This window comes from Carettochelys insculpta, chromosome 10 (genome assembly GCF_033958435.1).
Source record: "Carettochelys insculpta isolate YL-2023 chromosome 10, ASM3395843v1, whole genome shotgun sequence".
NCBI lineage: Eukaryota > Metazoa > Chordata > Testudines > Carettochelyidae > Carettochelys > Carettochelys insculpta.
The window spans coordinates 9,586,407-9,614,299 of record NC_134146.1 but is presented as its reverse complement, the minus strand read 5'-3'; the positions used below and the strand labels follow the sequence as shown (position 1 = coordinate 9,614,299).

The 27,893-nt window shown below is 42.8% G+C and overlaps 1 protein-coding gene across 1 annotated transcript; it reads right to left on the bottom strand.

The window, feature by feature from the left end:
- Window positions 1-426: 426 nt before the first annotated feature.
- On the bottom strand, window positions 427-22,026 carry LOC142018431 (claudin-19-like). The gene is made up of 5 exons (XM_075004239.1): window positions 21,799-22,026; window positions 9,407-9,571; window positions 9,167-9,248; window positions 3,757-3,867; window positions 427-1,830 (listed from the first exon to the last, which is right to left on the bottom strand). Exons 1-5 carry the CDS (start codon window positions 22,016-22,018, stop codon window positions 1,749-1,751), a joined length of 660 nt encoding a protein of 219 aa, XP_074860340.1. The 5' UTR covers window positions 22,019-22,026; the 3' UTR covers window positions 427-1,748.
- Window positions 22,027-27,893: the final 5,867 nt, after the last annotated feature.

Sequence of the window (27,893 nt, the reverse complement as noted above, 5' to 3'; positions counted from 1 at the left end):
CTGGAGGTTTGAGGTCCAGAAGAGCAATGCAATTCAGCAAGGTACTGGGGGGAGGGTATCTGAAGGTGAAGTAGCCCAGGGAAGACCGCTGTGTTGAAACAGGGGAAAAAGCCCCACCAGCTGTCTTTCTCCCAGGGTCTCTGGGCTGGAGCCCAGAGTAGTGGGTGGGCTTGGGCTCCCTGACCCTTCCCCTGGAGGGTTGCCCTACTGGAGGTACAGGAGCAGCCCAAGACCTGCTGAAGGGGGTTTGCTTCCCTCCCACCTGGGACTTGTCCATGATAAGAATGGCTCGGTAAATGGAGACCCTTGCCTTTGGGAAGACTCAAGGCAGCAAAAGGGCCACCATGAGTCTCTGAAGGGTCCTGTGGCACCTTATAGACTAACAGAAAAGTTTAGAGCCTGAGCTTTCGTGAGTTAACTCACTTCTTCAGATGCTCACTCAGATGCTTAACTCACAAAAGCTCAGGCTCTAAACTTTTCTGTTAGTCTATAAGGTGCCACAGGACCCTTCGTTGCTGCTACAGATCCAGACTAACACGGCTACCCCTCTGATACATGAGTCTCTGAGGCACACAAGGAACCACCAAGAAGTGCAGAACCCCAAGGCAGGACTGTCAAGGGGCTTGTCACAATAGAGAAAGCATCTCTTTATCAGATAACTTCACTCCTGACTGTTTCTGGCATTTCTCGTATATTACCTATCTGTATATTTGCCATCCACTAGACAAGGATTTTAGAATGTTGTGTTGTGCAATTGTTTTCACAAATGTCGTACTGCAAGTCCCACATACTAGACCAGTTGTTATCAAATTTATTTGATCATATGTGCTCTTTCTTTGTGTGGTATAGTAGTTTGTGGGACAGCCTGCCCCCACTCCTGCCACTAGAGTGCAGTACTCCACTTGAATCAATTTGGGCTTTTTTGTTTTTCACTTGAGTAGGTTTTAACAACTTGCCATTGAATGTGCGCGTTGCCTTGTAGCAAACAGATTAATGTACAGATGGTGACAATTTTGTGTAATGCTGTGCAGATTTAACAGAAGTCCATCAAAATGCACAGAGCCATCTGAGAACCGCTGGTGTGGGTGAAATGTGTTCAGTAAGGTATTTATTTCTCTTAAAGTTTCACATGCCCTGCACCCCAAATACATTCAGTACACCCTAAGGAGGTGAGATCCTCAATCTGTGAACCTCTGTACTAGAAATAATATGATTATCAATAAATCATGTCTTTAAGTGCAAATATAATAAAATTAACATTTCCCTACTACTGGCCATAGCAATTTTAATTAAGAGCTACAACTCACTCCAGAGTCAATGCTCATTTAACATTAAAAGTGAATACATTCTAAAAAAATAGGAAGCCAAAGTATCAATAAAATTATAGTTAGCTTTATAGCACTGTAATTTTCTTAGGTTGTGACTAGTTGCAACAGGTCAGTTTCACTCCTTGAGCCAGTCAAAAACAGATTAATAGCCCCCCTTGATTTGTTGTCAGGGTACACCTTATATAAGTTAGTTTTGCTCATTTTGTCACTGAACAAGAAATCTCCATGTGGCAATATCTTTCCAGAAACTTAACTGTTTCCATTTTCAAAGTATTCCCAAAAAGAAGTACTGAAACATATAACAACCTTGATACTGAGACAAAGATTACAACCCAAGCTAGAACAGTCAAAAATTAGTTTATCTTTTTATTTGGATTAACAAGATGTTAACATACAAACAATTAAAAATAAGAGAAGAGTTTACACATAATCTGTATCTGAATTTTTGGTGTAAATACGTGTCTGTGCTGCCTCATCAGCAGAGTAGTCATACTTGCTATTGCTGTAATTAAGAAAAATGAAATGTAAATAATTAAGTACTGTATATCCACATGCTCTTTGACAAAATCAATTTAACTCATACAAGCAGTTATACCTCTGGAGTCTTTATTTACACTATTTGTAATTTTTAACACAAATCAACAAGATAAAGAATCCTGTGTCCACAGCCTAGTCTAGAGAGGTCAATTTTGCTGCATAAGTATAGATTAGCCCTACAGGACTTAATAAAATTGTGTTTAAAATTAGTGAGTCAGTGGATCAAAATCCAAAGGCCTATGAAATCAAATGGAATTGGTCCTTCAACTTCAGTGGCTTTGAACCAGGCTCTCTGTCATGGTCACAGTAATACTGTCTCCCATTAGCTGTCCTCACAGAGCTTTTGCTAATGTTTAAGTAAAGCATCTTCCAATGTGCTTCTTGCTGTGTGGATCCGTGTTTTTAAGGTTTAAATAAACCTGGTTGAGATGTACTTTGGTCCTCATATTCCTTGGACCACTTCCAGGGTGCACAGACCTTTGCTATTTCTGACAGCTACAACTATTTCCCAGACAACTGCAGCACTTCTGATTTATCTCAAATAAAGATTACATTTTCCAGTGAAAAAGAATAAGCTGCCAGGTCAGAAATCTTGATTTTTCTGATACACAGTAATCCCTCAATTTACATGGAGGCTGCGTCCTGTGCAACCTCCGCATAAACTGAATTTTGCGTAATTTGGGGGGAGGGTTGGGGAAATCCCCAGAATTCCCCTGGCTGGGGGAACAGGCAGCTGAGGGAAGTGGGGAGGGGCAGCCACACAGCCCCCAGCTTCTCCCAGCTGGAGGGCACACAGCTGCTTACGCCACGGTTACTCCCAGCTGAGCTGGGCTCCCCAGCCTGCGAGCTGGGCTCCCCAGCTGGGGGAGCCAGGGACTGGGGTGGGGGCAGTTTCCATTTGCAATTAACTCTTGTTAATGCGAGTTAAGCACAAACTGAAATCGCCTTCTTGAGGGTTTACTTTATTGCTAAATACACCTTTCTACAAGAACAGTACAAGAAATAAGCAAATCTTAGACTGTCTTAAGTTGTACCAGCTGCTCTAGGAGCAAAGGATTTTATTTTCTACGAGATAAATGGAATTAGATTTTTAATGGTAGTGAAACTATACAGCAAGCCCTCTATTTAACAGACTAATGGGGGAAAGGGGCGTCTATTAATACCGAAAGTCTGTTAAATCCAAATCTGTAGGACTGGAGGCACCTTGCAAGGTGCACTAGGGAGCGCTCTGTCTAAGACCTGGGAGGAATGCAGTGGGCTTGGGAGAGAGAGTTCCGCAGGGGGCTCTTTACACTGCTTACAGAGCAGAGCCTCTGGGATCGCCTGCCACGAGCCACTCATCACCACTCCTGGTGGCAGCTCCTCCAGCACTGGTGGTTCCAGCAGCAGTGGCGGCTCTGGTGAGTTGCCAGCATTTATATGGGAGTGGGAGAAGGCTGGAGGCCAGCGTCCTTTATTTCCAAAGTCCGTTATACTGGGGTCCATTAAATCGAGGGTTTACTGTATTAGAAAATGGTAGCACTGTTGTCATAGTACAAACAACAAATAAAGGTCCATATCACAGTTCTACCAATAAAAGGAAAGTTCTGCTCTGAGTGCACAATTCCACTGCACATACATTAAAAGCATGCACCAACACCGCCCATAATTATATCATATAAATACAACGGATTATTTCAAATCTTAACAAACCAGCATCAGAGGTTAGAAGGGCAGCATAAAGGGTGTCACATGTTTATGGCAAGACTCAGGGTTGGACAGTCCTAGCCTCTTTTTTTTTTCATCTACACAATACAAAGGTGAATGATTGGAGACAAACCTACTTTCAATGCATAAAGTGACACTGACTGAAGTATAGCATTTATTTTGACCTTTTAAGATGAAGCACTACCTGTGTTTTCCTCTTTTCCCCCCTCTGTATGAACAAGTCAAGAAGATCCCACCAAGCATAGACAGAATCGATCCAGCCCAGCCTAAGTACAGTGCATCTCCTAGTTCATACCTGGAATATAAAGGATTTTATGGAAGCATCATACAATAGGATCTCACATGGAAATTTTAATGTTTTCTCCATGATATTATATATTTAGTATTACATTTTACACTGTCCTGGCTAGCAGATGTTCTAATTATATAAAAACTAGCCTCAGAATGCAGAGAATTATAAACCAGAGATTAGTGTCAGTACCTACATACTGTTACATAATAGATTATGCAACTAATAATGTAAGCATTTGTATTTCTAATCAACAGAGCTCTTAAGTATAGGCTTTAGTGCTTTTCTGAATCAGGTCTTTAAAAAACAAAAACTTAGTAAGCATCATGAAGATAGAGGGATACTGAAGAGCTGGTCATAAAGGACAGACATTTACAGTGTCTGAAAACAAGACATATGTGCATGGTCTGGTATGCACGCAGGCCATATCTACACTTGCATTCCTCTTTCAAAAGAGGAATGCAAATGCAGGAAATTGGACATGCAAATGAAGTGCTGATTTACATATCTCATGCTTCATTTGCATAATCTCTTTTCAAAAGAGATTCTTTCGAAAGAAAAAAAGCAGTGTGGCCATGGATCTTTCGAAAATAAACCTCATTTTTGAAAGAACCCTTATTTCTAAACCCTTGCATATAATGGACTTTTGGGAAGAGCAGACAACCTTCTCCACCAACATCAGTCCATTATAGCGAGGGTTTACTGTAGTGAGTTTCCTGACGTCTTCCTACCAAAAATGTGCTTTGAAAACTGGTGAAAGTGTAATAAACAAAGGTGAACAAACAAGAGTAATGATAAACAATGCAAAGAAAGGAAGGGTAGGAAGTGACCACAGGCACAAGGGTGTCCCACAGGTATCTGCTAGAATAGGAGGCTGCAGCCTGCGGCTCTGGAGCCACATGCAGCTCTTTAAGGACTTCTTTGTGATTCCCGACACTATAATTGCCCAGTTTAAAAAAACCCATTCTGGTTATTTAACCCTATTTTGGTGAATGTCTAAAAGCCCAGCCATGAACAACTCATCTAAATAGCAAGCAATATATAATATTGGAATGTTGAATAATTCCCCCTTTAATATGTGCAGTGCATTATGGGATATGTACGTGCACTCTTCTTAAAACAGGGCTTACGAAAAGTATGGTGTGATTAAGGGCCATCTCATATTCACATGCATTGCATCTCCTGAATTATTCAGTTTTTTACTGAATTTGAAAATAAAATGGCTCTTCTTGTGCTTTTGGCTGCCGACCCTTGTGCTAGACTCTGTTTTTGGTAATGGCTTTGTTAATGAAATGAGAGACGCTACAGAGCAATTTAATGAAATTCATCGATTAAACAGAATTAGAGCGACAGGAACACTACGGTGCCCATGGCTAGCCAAGAAATAACAGAACAGAGGTTGCCAGGTACTGAACGCATTCTTACTGTTTCAGCTCCAAATAGCCAGTGTTACAAGGAGGCATTCATGCAACTTCAATAAATATTGCTTTTCTAAATGCTGCCCAAACTCAGAGGAGCAGCAGTACATATTATATGCTTGGCAGATTCCTATTGTCTCAGGAAGAATGCACCTGCTAGCTTCCAAATACCCCACAACCCGCCTTTCCTTCAGTCCAGTTACCAAGGCAGCTGGCTGAGACATCCACCTTTGTCTTTGTCTGTGTACTAGAGTTATGACAAATTTGGGCCCTGTCCATTGCCAATTGTGAATCTCAACAATCTGCCTTTATTCACTTTAATATTTCCCAAGAAGTAGTAGAGAGAGTTTTGTATACGTTATAGCCTGGAAAGATGGGTAAGGGTTATTGCCTTAGTCAACAAGTAAATTTTTAAGCCTAGAGACAGAGGAAGAGCATAGATATGGAGCAACATTGAGACTCGTCCTGAAATTTTTCCTGGATTTTTCTGTATTTAAATGGTAAATGTTATTCTGAAAAGACAGTGTATTACCTTCAATTCCTTGGTCAAGTCTACACTGGCTGCCTCTGTAGACAGAAGTCACTGTCAACAGGGAAATCTCTCAGAACCGCTGTCGACAGATCGCTGCCACACACAGCTTGCTCTGTTGACAGAGAACTGCCAGACTGCACTAGCTTCTGGCGGGAGAACAGTAGAATGGCAGCTCTGCAAACAGGGCTGCTGGGCAACCAGAAGCTCTCTCTGTCCACAGAAGTGTCTACACTGCACTTCTGTCTACATTATTGTGGAGAGCGCAGCATGCCGCCACCGTCACAGGCATATTTCTGAGTCTGACCTCCAGCCTTCTGAGGAGGCAGCGGAAGCGCCCCTTGAGCCGGCCGAAGACTTGCTCAACCATGCACCAGGCCCTATTCAGATACTCACTGAAGTGCTCCTGGGTGGGGTCGGTCTGTCCTGTGTAGGGATGCATTAGCCATGGGTGGAAGGGGTAAGTGGCATCAGCCACAATGCATGGGGGCATGGTGCTGTCCCTGAAAGGGAGGTCCCGCAGGGGCACATAGGTCCCCTCCTGCAGTTTGCCGCCCAGCCAGGACTTCCAGAAGATCTGGACATCGTGGAACAACCAGAACCATCCCACACAGATGTCCAGGAAGCAGCCCTGGGTATTCAAGAGGGCCTGCAGGACCACAGAGTGGTACCCATTTCTATTAATGTAACGGCCCGTGCTGTGATCTGGGACCCAGATGGGGATATGGGTCCCATCAAGGGCCCCAAAGCAGTTGGGTAAGCCCCTGCCCCCTCACTGGGCTTCCCCCGATCCCTCCCGAGGCCCCTCCCCGGGCCCCTCTCCAGACCTCTCCCCAGACCCCTCTACCATCTCCGATGTTCACCCTTTCCTGGGGGCTCCCATGCCCCCCCACTCCCCATGACTACCCAGTCCCATCACTCGGCTCTGGTGGGGTGGTGCCACATGCACCAGATGGCACAAAGGATGGGGCGTGGGTGGTGCCCTGTGGTGAGAGCCTGCAGGACCAGGGCTGGGGGGTCGGCCTCAGGAGGAGGAGGAGGGCTGCAGCAATTATTGTGGCCAGAAGCCTCACCACATCACTGCTGGCATCCCCACTGAGGAGCTGGATGGAATCCATGGGTGACAGCTGGATCTGGCAGTATCTCCAGGCATGGGGTCTGCATTGCTGTGCATGCCACAATGGCTCTCTGCATATGCAGAACAGGGCTGTTTGGGAGGGGCCCTTTAAGGGAGCGGCTGGCTGCGGGGCCAGGAAGGGCTCATCTGCCATACAACCCTGTCTGCAGTGTTTCCTGGCTTGTTCTTTTGAAAGGGCTCCAGGGCTGTGTGGATATTCCTTTTGAAAGATCGCCACTCCCTTTCAAAAGAATGGATCAGTGGATTGATCCGCTTTTGGGTGCATCTGCACTCTTCTGAAACCCGTCTTTCAAAAGGTGCCTTCCAGAAGCTTGCCTTTCAAAAGTGCCCTGTAGTGTAGACATGGCCTATGTGTGTAGACGCTCCCTGAGTTATGTCCACAGAAGGCCCCTTCTGGCAACAAAACTCTCTAGTGTAGACACAGCCAAACAGGGATAACACTGCCAGCAAAACAGCTGACTTCTGCCAACAAACTCTTGACAGAGCAATTTAGCCACGTGGATGCTCTAGAGTTTTGCCAACAGGTGCCCTGTTCTGTCAACAGAACTTGCCCGTGTATCTACAGCCCTTGTTTGGAATTTATATTCTAAACAGAGAAAGGGATCCTGGCATGGACAGAAGTCATTCTATTATGTAAGAAGGTTTATATTAAAATTATGTGTTTGGCTACTTTTAAGCAAAACCCATTTCATCACCTGACGGCACACATCATAGCGCTGTGGATTCTCTACATGGCAGGGCAGGACACAAAAGCTGCGTCTACACGTGCACGCTACTTCGAAGTAGCGGCACCAACTTCGACGTTAGGCGGCGAGACGTCGAAGTCGCTAACCTCATGAGGAGATAGGAATAGCGCCCTACTTCGACGTTCAACGTTGAAGTAGGGACCGTGTAGACGATCCGCGTCCCTCAATGTCGAAATTGCTGGGTCCTCCATGGCGGCCATCAGCTGGGGGGGTTGAGAGATGCTCTCTCTCCAGCCCCTGTGGGGCTCTATGGTCACCGTGGGCAGCAGCCCTTAGCCCAGGGCTTCTGGCTGCTTCTGCGGCAGATGGGGATCTATGCTGCAGGCACAGGGTCTGCAACCAGTTGTCAGCTCTGTGTATCTTGTGTTGTTTAGTGCAACTGTGTCTGGGAGGGGCCCTTTAAGGGAGCAGCTGGCTGTTGAGTCCGTCCTGTGACCCTGTCTGCAGCTGTGCCTGGCATCCCTATTTCGATGTGTGCTACTTTGACGTGTAGACGTTCCCTTGCTGCGCCTATTTCGATGTTGGGCTGAGCAACGTCGAAGTTGAACATCGACGTTGCCGGCCCTGGAGGACGTGTAGACGTTATTCATCGAAATAGACTATTTTGATGTCTCAACATCGAAATAAGCTATTTCGATGTTGGCTGCACATGTAGACGTAGCCAAAATGTGCAAAGCTGTTATTGCCATTCTACAAATTGGCCTCCAAGATGTTCCAAAAGCAATTTCAGTTGTATCCATTCTACTTAGCTGGTAAACTCTCTGGGACAGGAACTGTATTTATATTCCAAGTTTGTATACCAACAACTATAATGAGATTCCAGTCCCTGACTGGGATTCCTAGGTGCTATGGTAATAAAAATAATTCTTAATAACCCCAAGGCTTTGCCAGAGCTCCCGCTATTCTGTACGTTCCATCTTCCCGCAGAAATTTCGGTGCAGCCACATAAGAGAGGCTCTGAATTATAAGGAGCATGATAGGTCAGATAAAGAGGGAACACTGAAGGAACCATTTTGAAGAGGCATGACTGTGGATCTGGGGGATTTCTTGCTGGTAAGTGCTCTGTGTCACATTGACTTTGGTTCTGCATTCTAGAAACTCCAAAAGGATCGCAGACAGACAATGCAAGGGGAATCAATGACAAAGGATCATGGCTACAGAACAGAGGACTGTACGCTCTGTGCCAATGTGCCACCATTGAGAGTTTGAGGCTGGTATGCCTTGCATGTGCCTTGACTCCTTGCAAATGAAGTCATGCCCCAGTCCTTCCAACCAGCAATAATCTCTCCATCCTGAGGGGAAGAATATTTCAATCGCTCAATTGTTGATAAAGTTTTCTTTAAGTAGGATGAGATAACTTGATCAGCACAGAGTATGGGGGCCTGGAAAAGCCTTAGGTTAAATTGTGCATTGAAATGACTAATACCATCTGAAAAATATTCAGCAATTTAGTACAACAGGTCCATTAACTTACTTGGTTCCACTATATATTGGGTCAAAAAAGTGAGCAGTAATCCTTGCAGCATACCAAGACACAGCCACCATGGAACAGAGTCCTATGGAGAAAAATTCAAAATGCACATCTTTAAATAAACCACTAAATAGTTCTCCAGCTTTACATTTAAGAAAACAGAGATACATTTCACTCAGTTTGCTAATTGTGAAAGCAGTGGTGTCCCAATTTCCATCTCAATGCACAATGACGGTATCTTACCTGCTAAAATGAAGATTGCTCCACCGGTTACAGAAATCTTTACTTTAGTGTTTTCATTACTCATCTGAACTTGTATGCACCTTAAACCAAACAACGACAGCACAGTTGCCACAAGACCCAAGATGATGGAAATGATCATCAAGGCACGACATGCCTGTATATAAGCTACATTAGAAAAGAGGGGAGAAAAATCAGTTCCTGAACAAGTAATTTAGTAACATTCCATTTTGAAAGCACATATTCATCTAAACATCAAATAATTATTAGAATTAGCGATGAGTGAAGTTTATAAGGTTTAGATATTTGGTCTACAGAAGCATCTAAAAATCAGAATGTTTGTCCAATATAAAATTAACAAGGCTGCAAACTTGAATGCTGAAATAGATTAACTAGTAAAGTGGGTGAGGGGTGTCATAGTTTCAGCAACACGATAAAGGTTTGTCAATAACATGATAAAGGTTTTCATACATGTGAAAAATTACGCCTATATTACAGTAGCAGAAATGTAGCACTTTAAAGACTAACAAAATGATTTTTTCAGTGATGAGCTTTCATGGGACAGACCCACTTCATCAGATCTATTTAATTTCCAATACAGACTGAGATTTGTAAGTACAGAGGACCAAAAAGAAAAACAAATTGCAATAAAAACTGAAAAATCAACTAGGATAGAAGGAAGGGAGTGAGAGGTGTGGGGGGATGTTAATTGTCCTGTCTGAGATAATTACAAGCATCAAAGGAAGGGAAGCAGTCCTTGTAATGCGTGAGGTCATTGATGTCTCTGTTCATACCACGTGTTAATGTGTCGAATATGAATATGTACTCTAACTCAGAAATCTCTCCATCTAATCTGTTGTTAAATTCTCTATGTTGCAGGACACCAATTCTCAGGTGTTTAACTGAATGGTTCACCCCATTGAAGTGTTCACCAACAGGCTTATGTGTATTGAGTTTCTTGATGTCCGCCCAGTCTGCCCAATGTACCTAATGCCAGGGCATTGTTGGCACATAATAGCATATATAATGTTGCTGGATGTGCACAAGAATGTGCCTTTGATCTTGTAACTAACGTGATTAGGTCCAGCGATGGTATCCCCAGAATAAATAACTGGACAAAGTAGGCAGCGGGGTTTGTTGCAAGGAAAAGTTCCAGGATTCGTATTACTGTGGTGTAGTCCATGATTGCTGGTGAGAATCTTGCTCAAGTTAGGAAGTTGTCTATAGGAAAGGACAGGCCTGTCACAATCACAGGCTATACCACAGTAACACGGATTTTTCTGTATTTTAAATGGCTAATGTTATTCTGAAAAGACAGCGTATTACCTTCAATTCCTTGGTCACGGCTACACTGGCAGCCTCTGTAGAGAGAAGTCACTGTCAACAGGGAAATCTCTCAGAACCGCTGTCGACAGATCGCTGCCACACACAGCTTGCTCTGCCAACAGAGAACTGCCAGACTGCACTGCCTCTGGTGACAGAACAGCAGAATGGCAGCTCTGCAAACAGGGCTGCCAGGCAATCGGAAGCTCTCTCTGTCCACAGAAGTGTCTACGCTGTGTTGCTGTCGACAGTACTCTGCCAACAGATTGTTATGCCTCAAATTTTTGAGGGATAATGCTGTTGAGGCAAATGCAGAGTTCTATCGAGAATCTGTTGACAAAATGCTTTAAGTGTGTAGACGTCCCAGAGTTATGTCGACAGGAGGCCCCTTCTGTCGACAAAACTCTCTAGTGCAGACCCAGCCATATACTTCGGCTGCTGTAACTTGTGGGCAGCTGATTGGTTGGTATCTATCTCCACAAACAGTTGTGTTTCCTGAAGAAATGGATCCCCATACCCTGTATAACCCTCCTTTCATTCAGAAGTCGCATACTTTCATAATAGTCTGAACATTCAATTTACCATAAATGCTAATTCATGGCTACTTATATTCAAAAGCTCCCAGTGCTGCACCTCTAAATATCAAATGTGAAATATTATGACTATGTCTATAAAATAGCTCTCTGAAAAAAGTAAACACTATGAAACACTCATTAAGGCCCATAATGGTACAATGTCCAGTTACCTTTCCACAGGATGTCAGAAAGCACATTACATTATGATTAAAATGTCAATTCAAAGTATCATTGCCTGATGAAGTGGGTTGATACACATTTTTATAATGTTTTCTAATGTGGTTTCTTTGACCCATTATAGACCTTTTTCCATTGCTATAGCACGAGAAGCTCTTACTGATCCAAAGACCCCACCTATTTTACCTTTTGTCATACATCTTAGTGATCACCCTGCCTGCTCACTCAGTAGCACTGCTGTAAGGAGAATCCAAGCCTCAGTGCTCTGGATCCAGCAAGCCAAATGTTAGTTCCTGCTCTGGCTTCTCTGGCACTTTTGTTAGGCACTGAATATAAAGGCACATCTTCATTTCTGTGAATATCGACCCAGTCAAGGTTGATCTTCTGGAGTTTGATTTTGTGCATCTGGTAAAGAGGCACAGAATCGATATATTTGGGGTTAGCAGTTGACCCCTGTAGTCCTTGCTACTGCAAGAAGTAAAGAAGGTCGATGGGAGAAATATTCCTGTCGACCTTTCTGAATGAAGACAGTCACATAAGTCCATTTCTGATACATCAATTCTAGCTATGCAATTGCCATAGCTAGACTTGCATGTCTGAAATCAACTTTCAGGTTTAATGTAGACCTGGCCTAAGTCTGTACCCCTTCTCAGAAATGGGTGTCTTCAGTCCATCTGCCATAGGCTCCAGGACTGGAACTGACTCCTGAAATACCTCAGTTATTTAAACACAACTTTCCTAGGACTCTACTTCCGGTTTACAGAGCCTGCAACAGCTGTAAAACAGTTATACACACACATGTACAGATCTCAGTGCAGCACAAAATTAATTTTCTTGCATAATTAATCATGTAAATCACAGAAGCGTACAGATCATACAAAGCAATAAATACCTGAAACTACCATGTCCCCCACTTTCTAGCTCATGCTTTCCTCATGAGTCCTGCAGGTGCCGTTTGGGTCCCAGAAGACATGGAGGGTGACCCTGCCTACTGCACGCTATTACACTCCATCACGCACTGAAGGGAATGCCTCCCCAGCCAGCCCCGACTGTTTTTTCAAAACCTTCCATTCTCTGTACCAGGTAGGTGACATCTTTGTCAGATTCCTCACATGAGCACAAACCCAACAGGTGACTCTGCTCACTCATACTCTGGCAGGAACAACCAGCCTTTGGATAGGGTACTTAAGAGTGAACTGCCCTCTATAATTAGACTTTTGCTACACATCTTTGGAATTTTCATCCCAACATAGAGACAAACAGACCACAGAACAGGTGGAGGAGTTTGTTGTCTGACACAGGTTAAACACAGGTTTCATAATCTCACACCGAAGCCATAAATTGTACAGACATATCCCTAATTCACCACGCCTTTATTTTCCATTACATCTAAACAGGATATAGGACTAGATTTTTAAAAAATGACATGACTTCTTTCAAAAAAATCTTCTACTACATAAAAAAAGTTACACAAAAATAGAGACATACCAGGAAGTGCCAACATAGACTCAAATTTTCTGCAGTTGGAGACTCCAGTGCTATCTTCTGCACAGCTTTTCCACAGATTTTCAAACAAGCTAGAAGTTGTAATCACATTCCCATGCATGGTGGAGATTTTCCAGTAACTATTTGATAAAGTGGCTCCCACAATTAGCCACCCACATAAGCTCAGCAGAAAGCCAGTGATTTCCAAAGCAACAGACATGTTTGTGACTATTAACAGTCTCAACTATGCCTATCTTTTATTAAGACGAATTGTATAAATGTATCGCTCCCTTGAGAAGACTATGTGTTGCTCTACCTCTGGTTTCACTCCAAAATGAAGCTACCTTTGCTCTTTGCTCAACTCACAGAGTGATAAGGCTTTTCATGCATGACAGATTTATCTGGGAAAGATATTAATTGAAATAGTCTGACAAACTTACAAATTACCTTTAATATTTTTTGTGATTAAAAGTTACAGAGTGAGCCCATCATGCACCCGAAGTCAGAAAGCCTAACCAGTGTTCTGAGTAACATTCTTCCTGTGAAAAGTAGCACTTAAAGACTAACAAAATGATTTACTCGGTGATGAGCTTTCATGGCACAATCCCACTTCTTCAGATCAATTTCATTTCCAATACAGACTGACATATATAAGTGTGTATTGGAAATGAAATTGATCTGAAGAAGTCTGTCCCATGAAAGCTCATCACCTAATAAATCATTTTGTTAGTCTTTAAAGTGCTCCATTTCTGCTGCTTTGTTTTGTTGGAGTACAGACTAGCACAACTACATCTCTGTTACTCCTCCTGTGAAGCATTTGTGACTGGTAAACTTTTGTGATGGCCATAGAATCGCTATCTTATTTTTAATCATGGTTCTCATAATGCTACTATCACTTAGAATTTGATTGCTGCTTTGGAAGTTTAATATTCTTATGCTGTTTGCTTTAAGACAAAATTAGACTGTAAATTTAACAACAGGAACTTTGTTTTATACATACAACACTTCTGGAACTTTATTGTACATAGAAATAAGTCAGACCATCATAAGATATATTTTAGTTTATCATAGACTGCTATGGTATTACTACACTGAGTATTTCAAAGGATGTTAAGTTTGTGGAGAAAAGGTAAACATTAATATTTTACAGACTATTGATCTCTAGTTAAAGGGGCCTCATGACTGCATTCCACTTACACTAGAAAATTAAAGTACCACAACAAAAGTTTCATGGAATCACAGTGAAATAAGACAAAGTCTCAGGTGGATTGAATCACAATTTGAAAACAGTTATATGGCTAGCAATATCAGCTTATTAAAAGGATTGTCAAAGATTGATTGTTTTTCTAGAATTCTAGTGACTAAAAGTATAATTATATCCCAGTCTAGCAACACAGAAAAAATATGCACTTTATTACTTTAAAAACTTAAACTGCTTGCAAATATAAATAGGGTTAATCACAGGGTGGTAAACTGCTTTTACCTCACCTGGAAAAGAAAGCAAAATTTCTATATAAACTATATCCTTTTGTTGTGTTAGAAATATATCGATATGCAACTTGCTACAACACAGTTAAGAAGTGATAGCTGTATGTAAAGTTTGCATACAAACTTCCAAAAGGACCACTCAACACAACTGTCACAAATTCCTAGTAAACTAGATTCATCGACCCTTTTAGATATGTTTGCCAAGCCTCTCTGGCTTGATTTAAGAAGGGTGGCCTTTGGTTACAAAGGATGTTAGAACACCGTATGCCTGCTTCAGCTGCCAGCAGTGCGAGTTTTGCTGTTGACTTAGACAAAAGCAAACCTGGGACTCAAAGGATACGTCTACACAGCAACTAAACACCCACGATAGGTCCATGTCAGCTGATGTGGACTCACGAGGCTTGAGCTAAAGGGCTGTAAAACAGCCTTGTAGGCTGAATCGGCTGACACCAGCTAGCTGATCATAGGACTGGAAGGGAACTCAAGAGGTCATCTATTCCACTCCTTGTCATTCCTGGCCGGACTAAGTATTATCTAGACCATTCCTGGCATGTGTTTGTCTAACCTACTTTTAAAACTCTCCAGCTATGATGACATACCTCCTGTACTCAACTGTGCCTTTCCACTTGAAAGACAATCTTTTACAGCTCCATGATGGCCATGAAGATTAGCTACTCAGAAGACGTGGATCAAAAAGGATGGCAATGACTTAACTTCGCAAGAGAATCCTACCAATCCTGCACATCTGCCCCAAGGGGTCTCTGCAATTTTAACATACTGGGACTTTAGATCTGCCTGTTGTAGCAGTACTTATATCCCTTTAAAGAACTTGTTGTTTTAAAAAAAAGAGAAAGAGGGAGAATTTCAGGCTCATTAATCCCTACATTGGCTTTCATCCTTGCTAACTGATGGACCACCATTTCCCACATGCCTCTAGCACAACTGAATTAAGTTATGCTGTTTTTATATTAGCTGTGGTGGCCAGTTGTTTTTAATGAAGGGCCTTGAGTCATTCTGGCTTCCTTGATGTTCATCCATATCGCATACAGCGGGAAGCAGTGCTTTTTTTTAGAAAAAACAGGGTGCTGGAGCTCAAGTCTGATGATTCTTCATAGGGGTTAGGGTGTTAAATGTTAATGCCCCAGCCCCCACGCTCTTGCAGGACTGGCAGGGATGCCTGCCCTGTTCCCTGCACTGCTGTGGGACTGGTGGGGGCGGCTGCCCCAGTCACTGTCCTGCTGTGGGACTGGAGGTGAAAAACTTTTTTGGTGTTCTAATGGAAAAAAACCTCCATTCTGCCAGAAAAAGCCCTGGCTGGAGGGCACCTCAAGAAGTCATCAAGTCCAGCCCCCTATCCTCTTGGCAGGACCAAGGACCATCCTGATAGATTTTTTTAATCTGTTTACCCAGACCCGAAAATGGCCTCCTCAAGGATTAAGCTCACCACCTTGGTTTACAAGAGCAATGCTCAAACCACTGAGATCTGAACCTTAATCTTTAGAGCACAATCTCTTCAAACACTTTCTTGAGAGGTTAGTTTGTATTTTATGCCTTGTTGTCATAGAATCATAGAACAATGGAGCTGGAAGAGACCTAAAAAAGCCATCGAGTCCAGCCCCCTGCTCGAAGCAGGACCAAACCCATCAGATCAGCCCAGCCAGGTCTTTGTTGAGGTGAGACTTAAACACCTCCAGGGATGGAGACTCCACTACTTCCCTGGGTAGACCATTCCAATGCTTCACCACCCTCCTAGTGAAAAAGTTTTTCCTAATGTTCAACCTGGACCTTCCCAACCGCAACTTGAGACCATTGTTCTGTGTTCTGCCATTCATGACCACTGTGAACAGCCTCTATCCAGCCTCTTTGCAACCTCCCTTCAGTAAGTTGAAGGCTGTTATCAAGTCCCCCCTCAGTCTTCTCTTCTGCAGACTCAACAGTCCCAATTCCCTCACCCTTTCTTCATAAGTCATATGCTCCAGCCCTCTAATTATTTTGGTTGCCTTCCACTGGACTCTCTCCAGTGTATCCACATCCTTCCTATAATTGGGGGCCCAGAACTGGACACAGTACTCCAGATGCAGCCTCACCAAAGCTGAATAAAGAGGAACAATCATTTCTTCAGAACTACTGGCAACGCTCCTCTTGATGCAACCTAATATGCCATTAGTTTTCTTGGCTACAATGGCACACTGTTGACTCATGTCCAGCTTCTTGTCCACTACAGCTCCCAGGTCCTTTTCTGCAGAACTACTACTGAGCCAGTCAGACCCCAGCCTGTAACAATGCTTGGGATTCTTCCGGCCCAAGTGCAGGACTCTGCATTTGTCCTTATTGAACCTCATCAGATTTCTTGCAGCCCAGTCTTCCAGTTTGTCTAAGTCACTCTGGACCCTATCCCTACCCTCCAGCATATCTGGATCATCAGTCATACAAGACCTGCCTCTGACACAGAGACAATTAACAAACCACAACTTTATTATGACTGCTTAAACATGGCTTCCAAACAGGTTCTTCTAGGAAACAGAATGCTACCTGAAAGTGTCTGCTCCATTTTGATGGCTACGTCTACACTATAGTTTGTAGACAAAACTGGGGTTCATTCTGTCAACAAAACTTACAGAGCATCTACACACAAAATGCATTTTGTCAACATTCTCTTTTGCTTGTCTTTTGTCTGATATGTCCTCACATTGTCCTCTTCTAACAGCTCTGGGTCAGTATTCTTCCATAGTAGAACCCTAAGATACATGTTGCCCATACTGTCCTTAAAAGTCTCTTTTGTATTTCTAAATCACCTACAGTTTTACCTCACTGTCCACTGTCCATTTGCAATTGATAGGATCTTTGATTTCCTGGCCGCGCTACTGCAGCTTTGTGCCAAAACATCAGTGGGTCTTAGGAATTCTCCAAGTGTCCTCACTGTCTCTGGTCTACTTTTAGACCACTGAGGAGAGGGTCAACAAATGCCCAATGTATTGCACCTTGCTTACTCTCAACCTGAGCTTGTCTAAGTTCAATTTAATAGTTTTTCTCTGCATCTCTGTAAGACTGTAGTAATTTGTAGTCATGATCTCATTATGCTTATTCTGGATTGTCACCCTCTTTGACTAGCAGCACATTGTTTGCTACTGCTCGATTCCCATCATGCTTGGGTTAATCGGCTCTAGAAGGATTCCCACTAGCAACCTTAACTAATATTGCCAGAATGGAGTTACACAGGTTGTCAGGTAACTGGATTCTTCACCTAGTTTGCGGTGCCAGAATCCATTTTCCACATTACATAGTGTAAAAAGTCTCACTTTAGACAGATCTGATAATATGTCCCCGTTTGGAAAATGGTCAGATCAAGGCATTGGGTCTATGCATACTTTTAGAACTGGTCTACAATACTGCAGAATTCAATGTAATTTATGTTGCTCAGAAGTGTGAAAAAACACCTTGTGGGGTGATGCAAAGTACATTGACTTAAGTACTGTCCACAGCACCTCTTGCAGGGGTGGAGTAATTAATAGGAGAGTCCTTTCCCATCAGCACCATGCATCTTCACCAGCCATGTGACAGCAGCACACCTACATCGGTGCAGGTATGCCAATGTAGTGCTTTAAGAGCAGACTTATCCTTGGTTTGCAGCTGGCTTTTTTATCACCACAGATCTACTTACAGTTTGTGTCTTCTCTGCAGACTGTATCATTTCATGATTCTGTGGGCTCTGCAGTTCATCTTTCAGCATCTATAGTAATGAAACGGATAACTTCCTTTTTGGCAATTAAACTGGCTTTCCACTGCTGTTAGCAGTGCTTAATTGTCACGAAAGAGGTCTCAGGGCTCAGGCAACTAAGTACTGGGGCTCAAACAATGTTTTTTACTTTCTTAATTGATGCAGCATTCCCAGAGATGCCAAGACTATGAATGACCAAGCTTAGAGGTGCCAGGCCTGGCAAGTCCTTGCACAAATTAGCCCTGGCACAAACTGAAGGATTGGGCCAAAGGAAATCGGATGTGGTTCAGTAAGGACAAGTGCACAGTCCTGCACTTGGGAGGGAAGAATCCCAAGTGTTGTTACAGGCTGAGGACTGACTGGCTAAGTAGCAGTGCAGCAGAAAAGGACCTGAGGATTACAGTGGGTGGGAGGCTGGATATGAGTCAACAGTGTGCCCTTGTAGCCAAGAAGGCTAATGGCATATTGGGCTGCATTAGGAGAAGCATTTCCAGCAAATCTAGAGAACTTCTTATTCCCCTCTATTCAGCACTGGTGAGGCCACATCTGGAGTTTTGTGTCCAGTTCTGAGCCCCCCAGTTATCGAAAGGATTGCAGTGCATTCAGCAGAGGGCAATGAAAATGATTGGGGGCTGGAACACATGACCTACAAGGAGAGGCTGAGGAATCTGGGCTTATTTAGTTTGCAGAAGAGAAGAGTAAGGGGTGATTTGATAGCAGCCTTCAACTTCTTGAAGGGGGGATCTAAAGAGGATGGACAGATGCTGTTCTCAGTAGTGACTGATGACAGAAATAGAAGTGATGGTCAAGTCCCAGTTTGACGAAGTGCTGGCTGGGGTGATTTAGTTAGGGTTGATCCTGCTTTAGGCAGGGGGCTGGACTTGATCACCTCCTGAGGTCCCTTCCAGCCCCAGGATTCTCTGATTCTAAGCACTGGGTGTCAGTCTCCCTCTAGTTGTCCACCTTCCTGAAACACATCTCTATACTCCCCCTATATAATTTCCAGGGCCTGGGTAATAAAATCAAGTCAACCTGCTATCCACTTTAATTACGTTCTGGAACTGTACTTTTATCAGATGCATTGCTTGGGCAGTCTTCATGTCTAGAGTGATATTACTGTCTCATTAGGTATGACCAGAAAGTCCAGTACATATTTCTTTTCATTCCTTCTTAGTTTAATATTTCCTTTCCTCACGGGCTTTAATGTGGCATGGTTTTACACTGTTAACAGCTGATTAATCTCATCCAATCCTATATCTGATTTCACCAAACCATTTGGATAGTTTAAAAACTTATGCCACTATCTACTTCAGGGGTGGGCAACCCGCGGCCCCCTGGGGCTCCACCTGCAGCCTACAGAACCCAGCTATTCCCTCTCCCATGCACCTCTCATGCAGCAGACCACTGGAGCCTGACACTGACCTGCTCTTCCCCCTCTCTTCAAGGGCAAGGTTTCTAACAGTGACAAGAGGAAGGTTTAAAAGAAATCCCCGAGTAAGCAGATGTAGGATGATCTGCCTTTCCCTGCCCCACATGAGTTATGATCCTACTCTGTAATAATTACAAGCTGGTTTAAAAACTTAAGTATCAGGCTTAATGTACCTCCAAAAATGTGCATTGCAAATCACGGATTTTTAATCCTTAGCCTGAGCCTCAAAACTGCAGTCTATATACATTTTACTACAGCAGATATTTATCAGGAACTCGAGGTCTTTTAACATTTCTACATACCAAGCTAAAAGAACAAAGAAACAAAATTCAGCATCCTGCTCACTATGTTATGACCTAAATAAATAGTTCTGTACAATCATGAACAAAAATAAGTTAAATACTGACAAACTATGACATTTAAAAATGGGAAAGGGATTGGGGTGGGATTAAGGACAACTATTAAAAGATCACTAAAAATTCCTTTTAAGTAAAACAAATGTCCAATTTACTGAGCAATAACAGATTTGGATGCTGGTCAATAACATGATAATGGAAGAAGAGCAAAAGTCATCTTTACAAGTCTTACCTGTTATAAGGGAAGGAAATGCGAACCAAACAAGTGGAGGAAGAAAAAATGCTCAACTATTAACTCCTACTCTAGTTACTTTCCATTACGAGTTTCTCGTGGGCGATGCAGGCAGATGATTACTGAAAGTTACCCCAAAACATGTTACTGAGCTGCTTTCTGAAATCACAGCTTTAGATGGTTGCCAGTGATGTCACAGCCATATTAGAAATCCATGTGAATACAAATACTAAATGCAGAAATGTGTAGAATATGAAATTACTAGTAGAAACTGAATGTTTTATTTAAAGATGGGATGAGGTACTTAAGAAGCATTTCTCTGCTACAATGTTGCCGATACGTTACAGAAGAGGATCATTTTAGTTCAATGCATGAAGCATTGGGCACTGCTGGAAGCAGGAAACTAGACTACCGTATATCTATTCTGTGGTCTGATTTCAGGGAACATATTCTGCTCAGAAATCTTTCCTGATCCTGGAAACTTTGTACTGTCCCACCAATACTGTACCTTTGCATCAATCTTTTCTACTTTCCAATGGAATAAAATGCTGGCTTCTACCTTCCAAGTAAAAAGCTAATACAGTGGCTGGAGGGTTCAAGAAGAGAGAAGAGAGTAATCAGAATGTTGTAGTATTAAAAGGCAATATATCTTCTCCTACTAACCAGTTGAAAACAACTGTATCTCACAGAACAGCTGCAAAATGCCAACCTTTCAACAGTATACAGCAACTATTTCTTCTCTTAATTGTGAGGTAAGAACTTACAAACATGTCAGTCTTCCACTAGCAGGGGTTTTTAGCATTGGCTCCGAGAAAAAAATACTGAAACCCCATAATAATTCAAACCAGAATATTCTTCAGTCCCTACATGTAACCATTCTTCTGTTGCTACAGTTGATACTAAATTATTATATTATTATATTTTGTCTGAGGAAAACAACAGATGCACTAAGAAACTTTTCAAAAATTTGTACATATTAAATCTGTCACTTTCGAGTAATCAACATTTTAGAAGCACTTTGACTTGTGGCACACAAAAATTAAATTACTGTCAGCAAACCTTAGTTGCAGGCAAACAATTTTGTCAGCCTACTTTAGATATTTAAAGACAAAATTTTTCTCTAAATTAATCTAAGCTATGGGATTAGTAGATATGTTTTTCTTCAAAAGAGTGTGTATTCTGACAAAGAGAAAAATAGTTGAGGGATTTGATTAGGACACAGAGTTCTGGAGTACCAGCAAAGTTATATTCCAAGCCAATATAGTGAGATGTGATATGTTCATAATTATGAACAAAAACTAAGCAAACAATACGAGACTCTTTATTTTCCAAAACTGTAAGAGTGAAATTCACCTCCATGCAGTATCTTCATGCTTGCTGTTGGAGACAGAGGGCAACCATGGGACCTAATGATTCCACTGAATGGGGGAAGGGGAGGAGGTGTTAGAAGAGGTGATCTTACTACTTTAAACCATAGGCTACAGTAGTGGTCTTAAAGGGGCTGGGTTGAAGCCTTTTGGCCTTTTCATAGTGAATCCAGTTCCCTAACTTATACCCAAAGGAGGACACGAATTGCACACTAAGGTTTTATTAATGTAAACCGTACACTTACTGTCCAAACTCAGCAAAGAGAAATATGTCTTGCACTGAACTGAACCCAAAGCAGTAGCTGTGCAGTTCATCCAGAGGCCTCCATAATCCCAGTTTGCAGTAGTAACGGTTACCGCAATGCTGGAAATTTTCCATTTGTTGGACACAGTTGTAACAAGTAAAATGATGAGTCCAGCCAAAGCCAGAAGCAATGCAGAAACTTGTAAAGGTGATGATGCCATTCCTTGGTTTTCAAAGTGGCCCCTGAAAAATTCAGATACAAGAAACCTATGAAAATAGTTTGAATACATTCACTAGATTGTTACATTTACATTAGACACATTGCCCATGCTTTATGTAAATGACAAGCTAGCAGTGAAAGTATTAGCAACATTATTTAACAGTACACATGATAGTTAAAGCTTGATAATTTATTTGGAAATCAAGCAGAAGTATTCTAGCTATACCATGATGTTTGTTCCAGACTATTAGGTTTCTACATCTTTTTCTTTGTTAAAAATGGTATTCCAGTACTCTGAGCTTCCAATGCAGCTCATGTTACAACATTTCCATTTCACTAGTTTACCAATTCAGTTTATTTCTAAAATTAAGGCAATCAAATAGAAGAATAAAAATCATTTTATGGAATCAATTTATACTCTATCACATTACACTAAATATACTCAAATTTCAAACAAAATAATATTGACACTTACGTTTGCAGATATGATTTCTGTCTATTTCAGTTACCTTTCTGCTGGACCGTTATGTTTGCACTATGCAAGGCTCAGTTTGGTTAAACACAGAATTTGTACTGTATTAGGACTCTTCCCCCTGTACTGAAAATCAAGGCCTCCCTGCGAGATCATTGATCGGTGGATAAGAGTTCATAATATTACTACAGTCTGACTTCAGTAACATGAACGAATTAAACAAATTAAAATCAATCATGCTATTAGAGAAGCTAATTGCCAGAGGTTTTCAAAATATTCTGGGGATCACTTGCTGGTGGCCTGATAAGAGAGAGTTGTTCACATTGTTTCAGCTTCCTGTTGTTTCTTTGTGTTAAATTCCATTAAAAGACAGAATGTTTAATATTTACTAATAGGGCTGTCAATTAATCACAGTTAACTCTCACAATTAACTACAAATTCTTCATGAATTTTAAAAAATTAATTGTGATTAATTGCAGTTTTAATCACATTACTAAACAATGGATTTCCAATTGAAATTTATTAAATATTTTGGATTTTATTCTACATTTTCAAATATGCTGATTTCAGTTAAAACACACAATGCAAAGTGTATAATGCTCACTTTATATTTTTATTACAAATATTTTCACTGTAAAAATAACAGAAATAGTATTTTCCCATTCATCTTCTATACAGTACTGTTGTGCAGTCTCTTTATAGTGAAAATGCAACTTCTAAATACAGGAATTGTTTTGCTAATCTAGGCCCTTCTGTATGTGCTGTGTGTGGCACTCGGACTCTGGAGACTACATCTCCCATGAGACTTTGAGGAGGAAAGGATGCTCTTTGGTGAGGCTGGGAAAAGAAAAAAGTAGTCTCCTGTTGTTGGAGAGAGAATGCTGATTGAATAGACTGCTTCAAGGAAAGGAGCAGTTTTCTCCCAGCCAGGAACTGCTTTGGGGAGCTGCAGCCTGCTAGTGAGGAGACCCTGAAGGGAAGGAACTTGATCTGTGTCAGTTAGAGTGCTGCAGAGGCCAGCTCCAGGGCAGAGTGCTTGGTCAGTTGGTTGCTTTGTCTGGATTATCACACAGAATCCTGAACAAGCTGTCTGCAAGCCGGGCCACATGCCAACGCAAGCAACTGGAACTTTGATAATTAAAGAGTGTACACTCTGCAGTAGGAGAATGGAGGGCCTTGTACATGCCAGTTAGATTTCATTTATTTCTAACAAAACAAAAAAGCAGTCAAGTAGCAGTTTAAAGACTAACAAAATAATTTATTAGGTGAGCTTGCATGGGACAGACACACTTCTTCAGACAATAGCCCAGCAGAACAGACTCAATATTTAAGGCATAGAGAACCAAAAACAGTAGTCAAGGTTGACAAATCAGAAAAAAATTGTCAAGGTGAGCAAATCAGAGAGCAGAGGGGTTGGGGGGAGGGAAGTCAAGAATTAGATTAAGTTCTTGACTCCCCTACCCCCGCTCTCTGATTTGCTCACCTTGATCATTTTTTTCTGATTTGCCAACCTTGACCGTTTTTGGTTCTCTTGCTGGGGCTCTTGGCCTTTACCCCACACACTGTTACAGGATGTACCTCTCGCGGTGCAGTCCCAGACCCAGAGCCCACAGCTACATCACCAGGGCAGCACTAGCTGTCCACTTGTCTGCAGCATCCCACTGACTGCCACCTACTGGCCGCTGGCTACTCCTCCTACCAGCCGCCTGCCGGTCTGCCAGTCACGCCGTCCACCGCTCCCCCTACCAGCCACCCGCCGGTCGCCATCATCCGCCGCTGCTCCTCCTACCGGCCGCCCACCAGTTGCCATCATCTGCCGCTGCTCCTCCTACCAGCTGCTCGCCGGTCGCCATTGTCTGCTGCTGCTCCTCCTACCGGCCACCTGCCGGTCGCCGTCATCCACTGCCGCTCCTCCTACCAGCCGCCCGCCGGTCGCTGTCGTCTGCCGCCGCTCCTCCTACCGGCCACCGTCCTCTGCCGCTGCTCCCTTACCAGCCACCCACCAGCATCTGCTGGGGAGCGCCCTGAGGCAGATCCTTGTGATCTCAGCTCTGCGGGGCCTCAGCAGCCACTCCATGGTTTCAACTCTTAATATCTCCAGTGTGGAGTTTCATGAAAACCCTAGTATCCAGCTCTATCTTTCAACAGGTGGGGAGGGCTAGTCAAGCCAGGCTCGTAGGTATATGGCCAAGGCATAGACAGGGTCAAGGCACTCAGCAAGCTGGCTCAACTAATAGCCCTCCACTCCTGCCTTACAATGCTTTAAACCAGGGAGCCCTGTGTAATCAATGTCTTATGCAGCTATGATGACTGCCCTGTCCCCCACAACAACCCAGAGCATTGGTGAGATCCCACAACTCCCACACTGAGGGTGTGTCTACACTTGCATTCCTCTTTCAAAAGAGGTATGCAAATGAGGTAAATCAAAAATGCAAATGAGGTGTAAATTTGCATGGCCAACACCTCATTTGCATATTCTAATTTCAAAAGACCTTCTTTCGAAAGAAGAAAGCCAGTGTAGATGCTGCTCTTTCGAAAGTAAACCCCATCTTCGAAAGAATCATTCTTCCCTTTATTTAATGGGAAGAAGGATTCTTTCGAAGATGGGTTTACTTTCGAAAGAGCAGCATCTACACTGGCTTTCTTCTTTCGAAAGAAGCGCTTTTGAAATTAGAATATGAAATGAGGTGCTAAATATGCACATTTATACCTCATTTGCATTTTCAGTTTACCTCATTTGCATACCTCTTTTGAAAGAGGAATGCAAGTGTAGACACACCCTGGCTGGGTCTACATGTGCCCTTTCCTTTTGAAAGGGGCATGTTAATGAACAGGTTCGAAATATGCTAATGAGGCGCTGCAATGAATATGCAGTGCCTCATTAGCATAATGGCAGCCGCAGCAATTCGGAAGTGCGGCTTTTCGAATCACGCCCCGCCTGTGGAGACAGGATCTTCCGAAAGGACCCCCCCCCAGTTTTCGAAAGCCCTTCTTCCGATCACAGATAGGAAGAAGGGTTTTCGAAAACTCGGGGGGGGGTCCTTTCAGAAGGTCCCGTCTCCACGGGTGGCACGTGATTCGAAAAGCCACACTTTCGAATTGCTGTGGTTTCCATTATGCTAATAAGGTGCTGCATATTCATTGCAGCACCTCATTAGCATATTTCGAACCTGTTCATTAACATGCCCCTTTCAAAAGGAAGGGGCACATGTAGACCCAGCCCCTGAGTGTCAGCATAAATTGTGACTTTACAACAATGTGTTTATAATAGACAAAATCTCATGGCTTACTTGCTACCCATTAGGCTTTGCCTGAAAGGTATCACACATGCACCCCTTTGCATTCTCATGCAAATGATCTCTGGGAGGCAAATTCCTCCCAGCCTTCAGCAGCATTGCATTCCTGCTGCCACATTCCTTACATTTGCTTTCCCTGTATGCCAAAACTGTGGCTGGTCCTACAAAGTCATCTGACTATGCGAATTGGTGCTGGAATCCACCCTGAATTTGGTATTTTTCCGCTGGAGTGGTGGGAATGGGACAAAGACTTCCTGCCCTCAGGAAATTCTATTTAAGAAATTAAAAGCAAAGAATGAGAGTCTTCTGCTTGCTTGACAAAGTGCTCCCTATGATAGAAGAAGAAGAAATGAAGCATGAAGAAAACTTCAGGAACTCTAACGGAGAAGCAACTGGACCCAGGTCAGAAAACAAGTTCAGCTCTGGCCTGAAGAACTTTACCTGAAATAAACACTAGGGTTAGAAATTATGATTTGTAACAATTTCTCTCAATGTATTAAGTTTAGCTGACATATTTTGTTAATTTTAGCTTAGTTACTTACTTTCATCTTCCTGTCGTCACCTGCAATCACTTAAATCCCACTTTTCATATTTAACAAAATCAGCTTTGTTTATTATCAGACTCAGTGTACATAATTGTTATGGGGCTGGGGTTGGAGAAACAACAGCTGCTCATATTTCTCTTTCATTATAAAGGTTAGAAAACTTCATGAGGTTTCTCTGTGTAAGACTTTTATACGGAATAAGCCACATTTATTTCTGGTTTTGGTTGCGCTGGGGCTGTGCTCCTGAGTGCTGTCAAGTGCCTGTGACTGAAACCTCCCGGAGCTGAGCTATTATCAGTGTCAGTGTTACTTTGCTGGGGGGCTGTTACCCCAACTCTGTGCCTTTGCTGGCGGGGGCAGAGGTTCTGGCTCAGCATGGCAGAGTGGTGGGTTGCCCCTTGGGGCAGGTAGAGGGGTTCAATGGTATGCTCAGCCCATCAGGTGACAGTCTGAAAGGAATCTCCATGGTCCAGTTCATCACAGTACCAACATGAGGGTTTTAAAGTTAGCTACAGCACTCTACAGAAGTCTTAAGAAGCATAGAATCAGAGTGTTGGAAGAGATCTCAGAAGGTCATTGATTACACACACACACTGCTGAAAGCAGGACCAATCACAACTAAATTGCTCCAACCAGGGTTTTGACAAGTCAAAACTTAAAGACCTCTAGGGAAGGAGATTCTATCACCTCCCTACATAGCCCATTTCTGAGCTCCACCAGTCTTCTAGTGAAGTATTTTTTCTAATATCCAACCTAGACCTCCGTATTTGCAACTTGAGACCATTGCTCCTCATTCTATCATCTGTCACCACTGAGATCAGCTCTTTCCATCCTCTTTGGAACCCCCCCTTCAGATAGTTGAAGGCTGCTATCAAATCCTTCCTCACTCTTCTCTTCTGTAGACTACATAAGCCCAAATCCCTCAGCCTCTCCTCATAAGTCATGTACTCCATACCCCTAATCATATTTGTCACTCACCACTGGGCTTTCTCCAGTGCATCCACATACTTTCTGTGATGGAGGTCCCAGAATTATACATACTACTCCAGACATAGCCTCACCATTACTAAATAAAGGGAATAATCACTTGCCTAGAACTGCTGGCAGTGTGACTACTCGTGCACCCTAGTATGCCGTTAGTCTTCTTGGCTACAAGGGTACACTGCTGTCTTACATCCATCTTCTCATCCACTGTAATTCCAGGTCCTTTTCTGCAGAACTGCTGCTTAGCCAGTCAATTCTCAGCCAATACCAGTGCTCGAGATTTCTCCATCACAAGAGCAGAACTTGGCATTTGTCCTTGTTGAACAGGGTTGAGATTTCTTTTGGCCCAATCCTCCAGTTTGCTGAGTGTGTAATCCATCCCCTCCTCCACGTCATTCGTAAAGATGGTAAACAAAACCAGACCCTGAACCAACACTAGGGGTACTCTGCTTCATACTGGCCACCAGCCAGACACAGACCCATTGATCACTACCTGTTGAGCCCGACAATCTAGCCAGCTTTCTATCCACTTTACAGTCCATCTATCCAAGCCATACTTCTTTAACTTGCTGGCAAGGA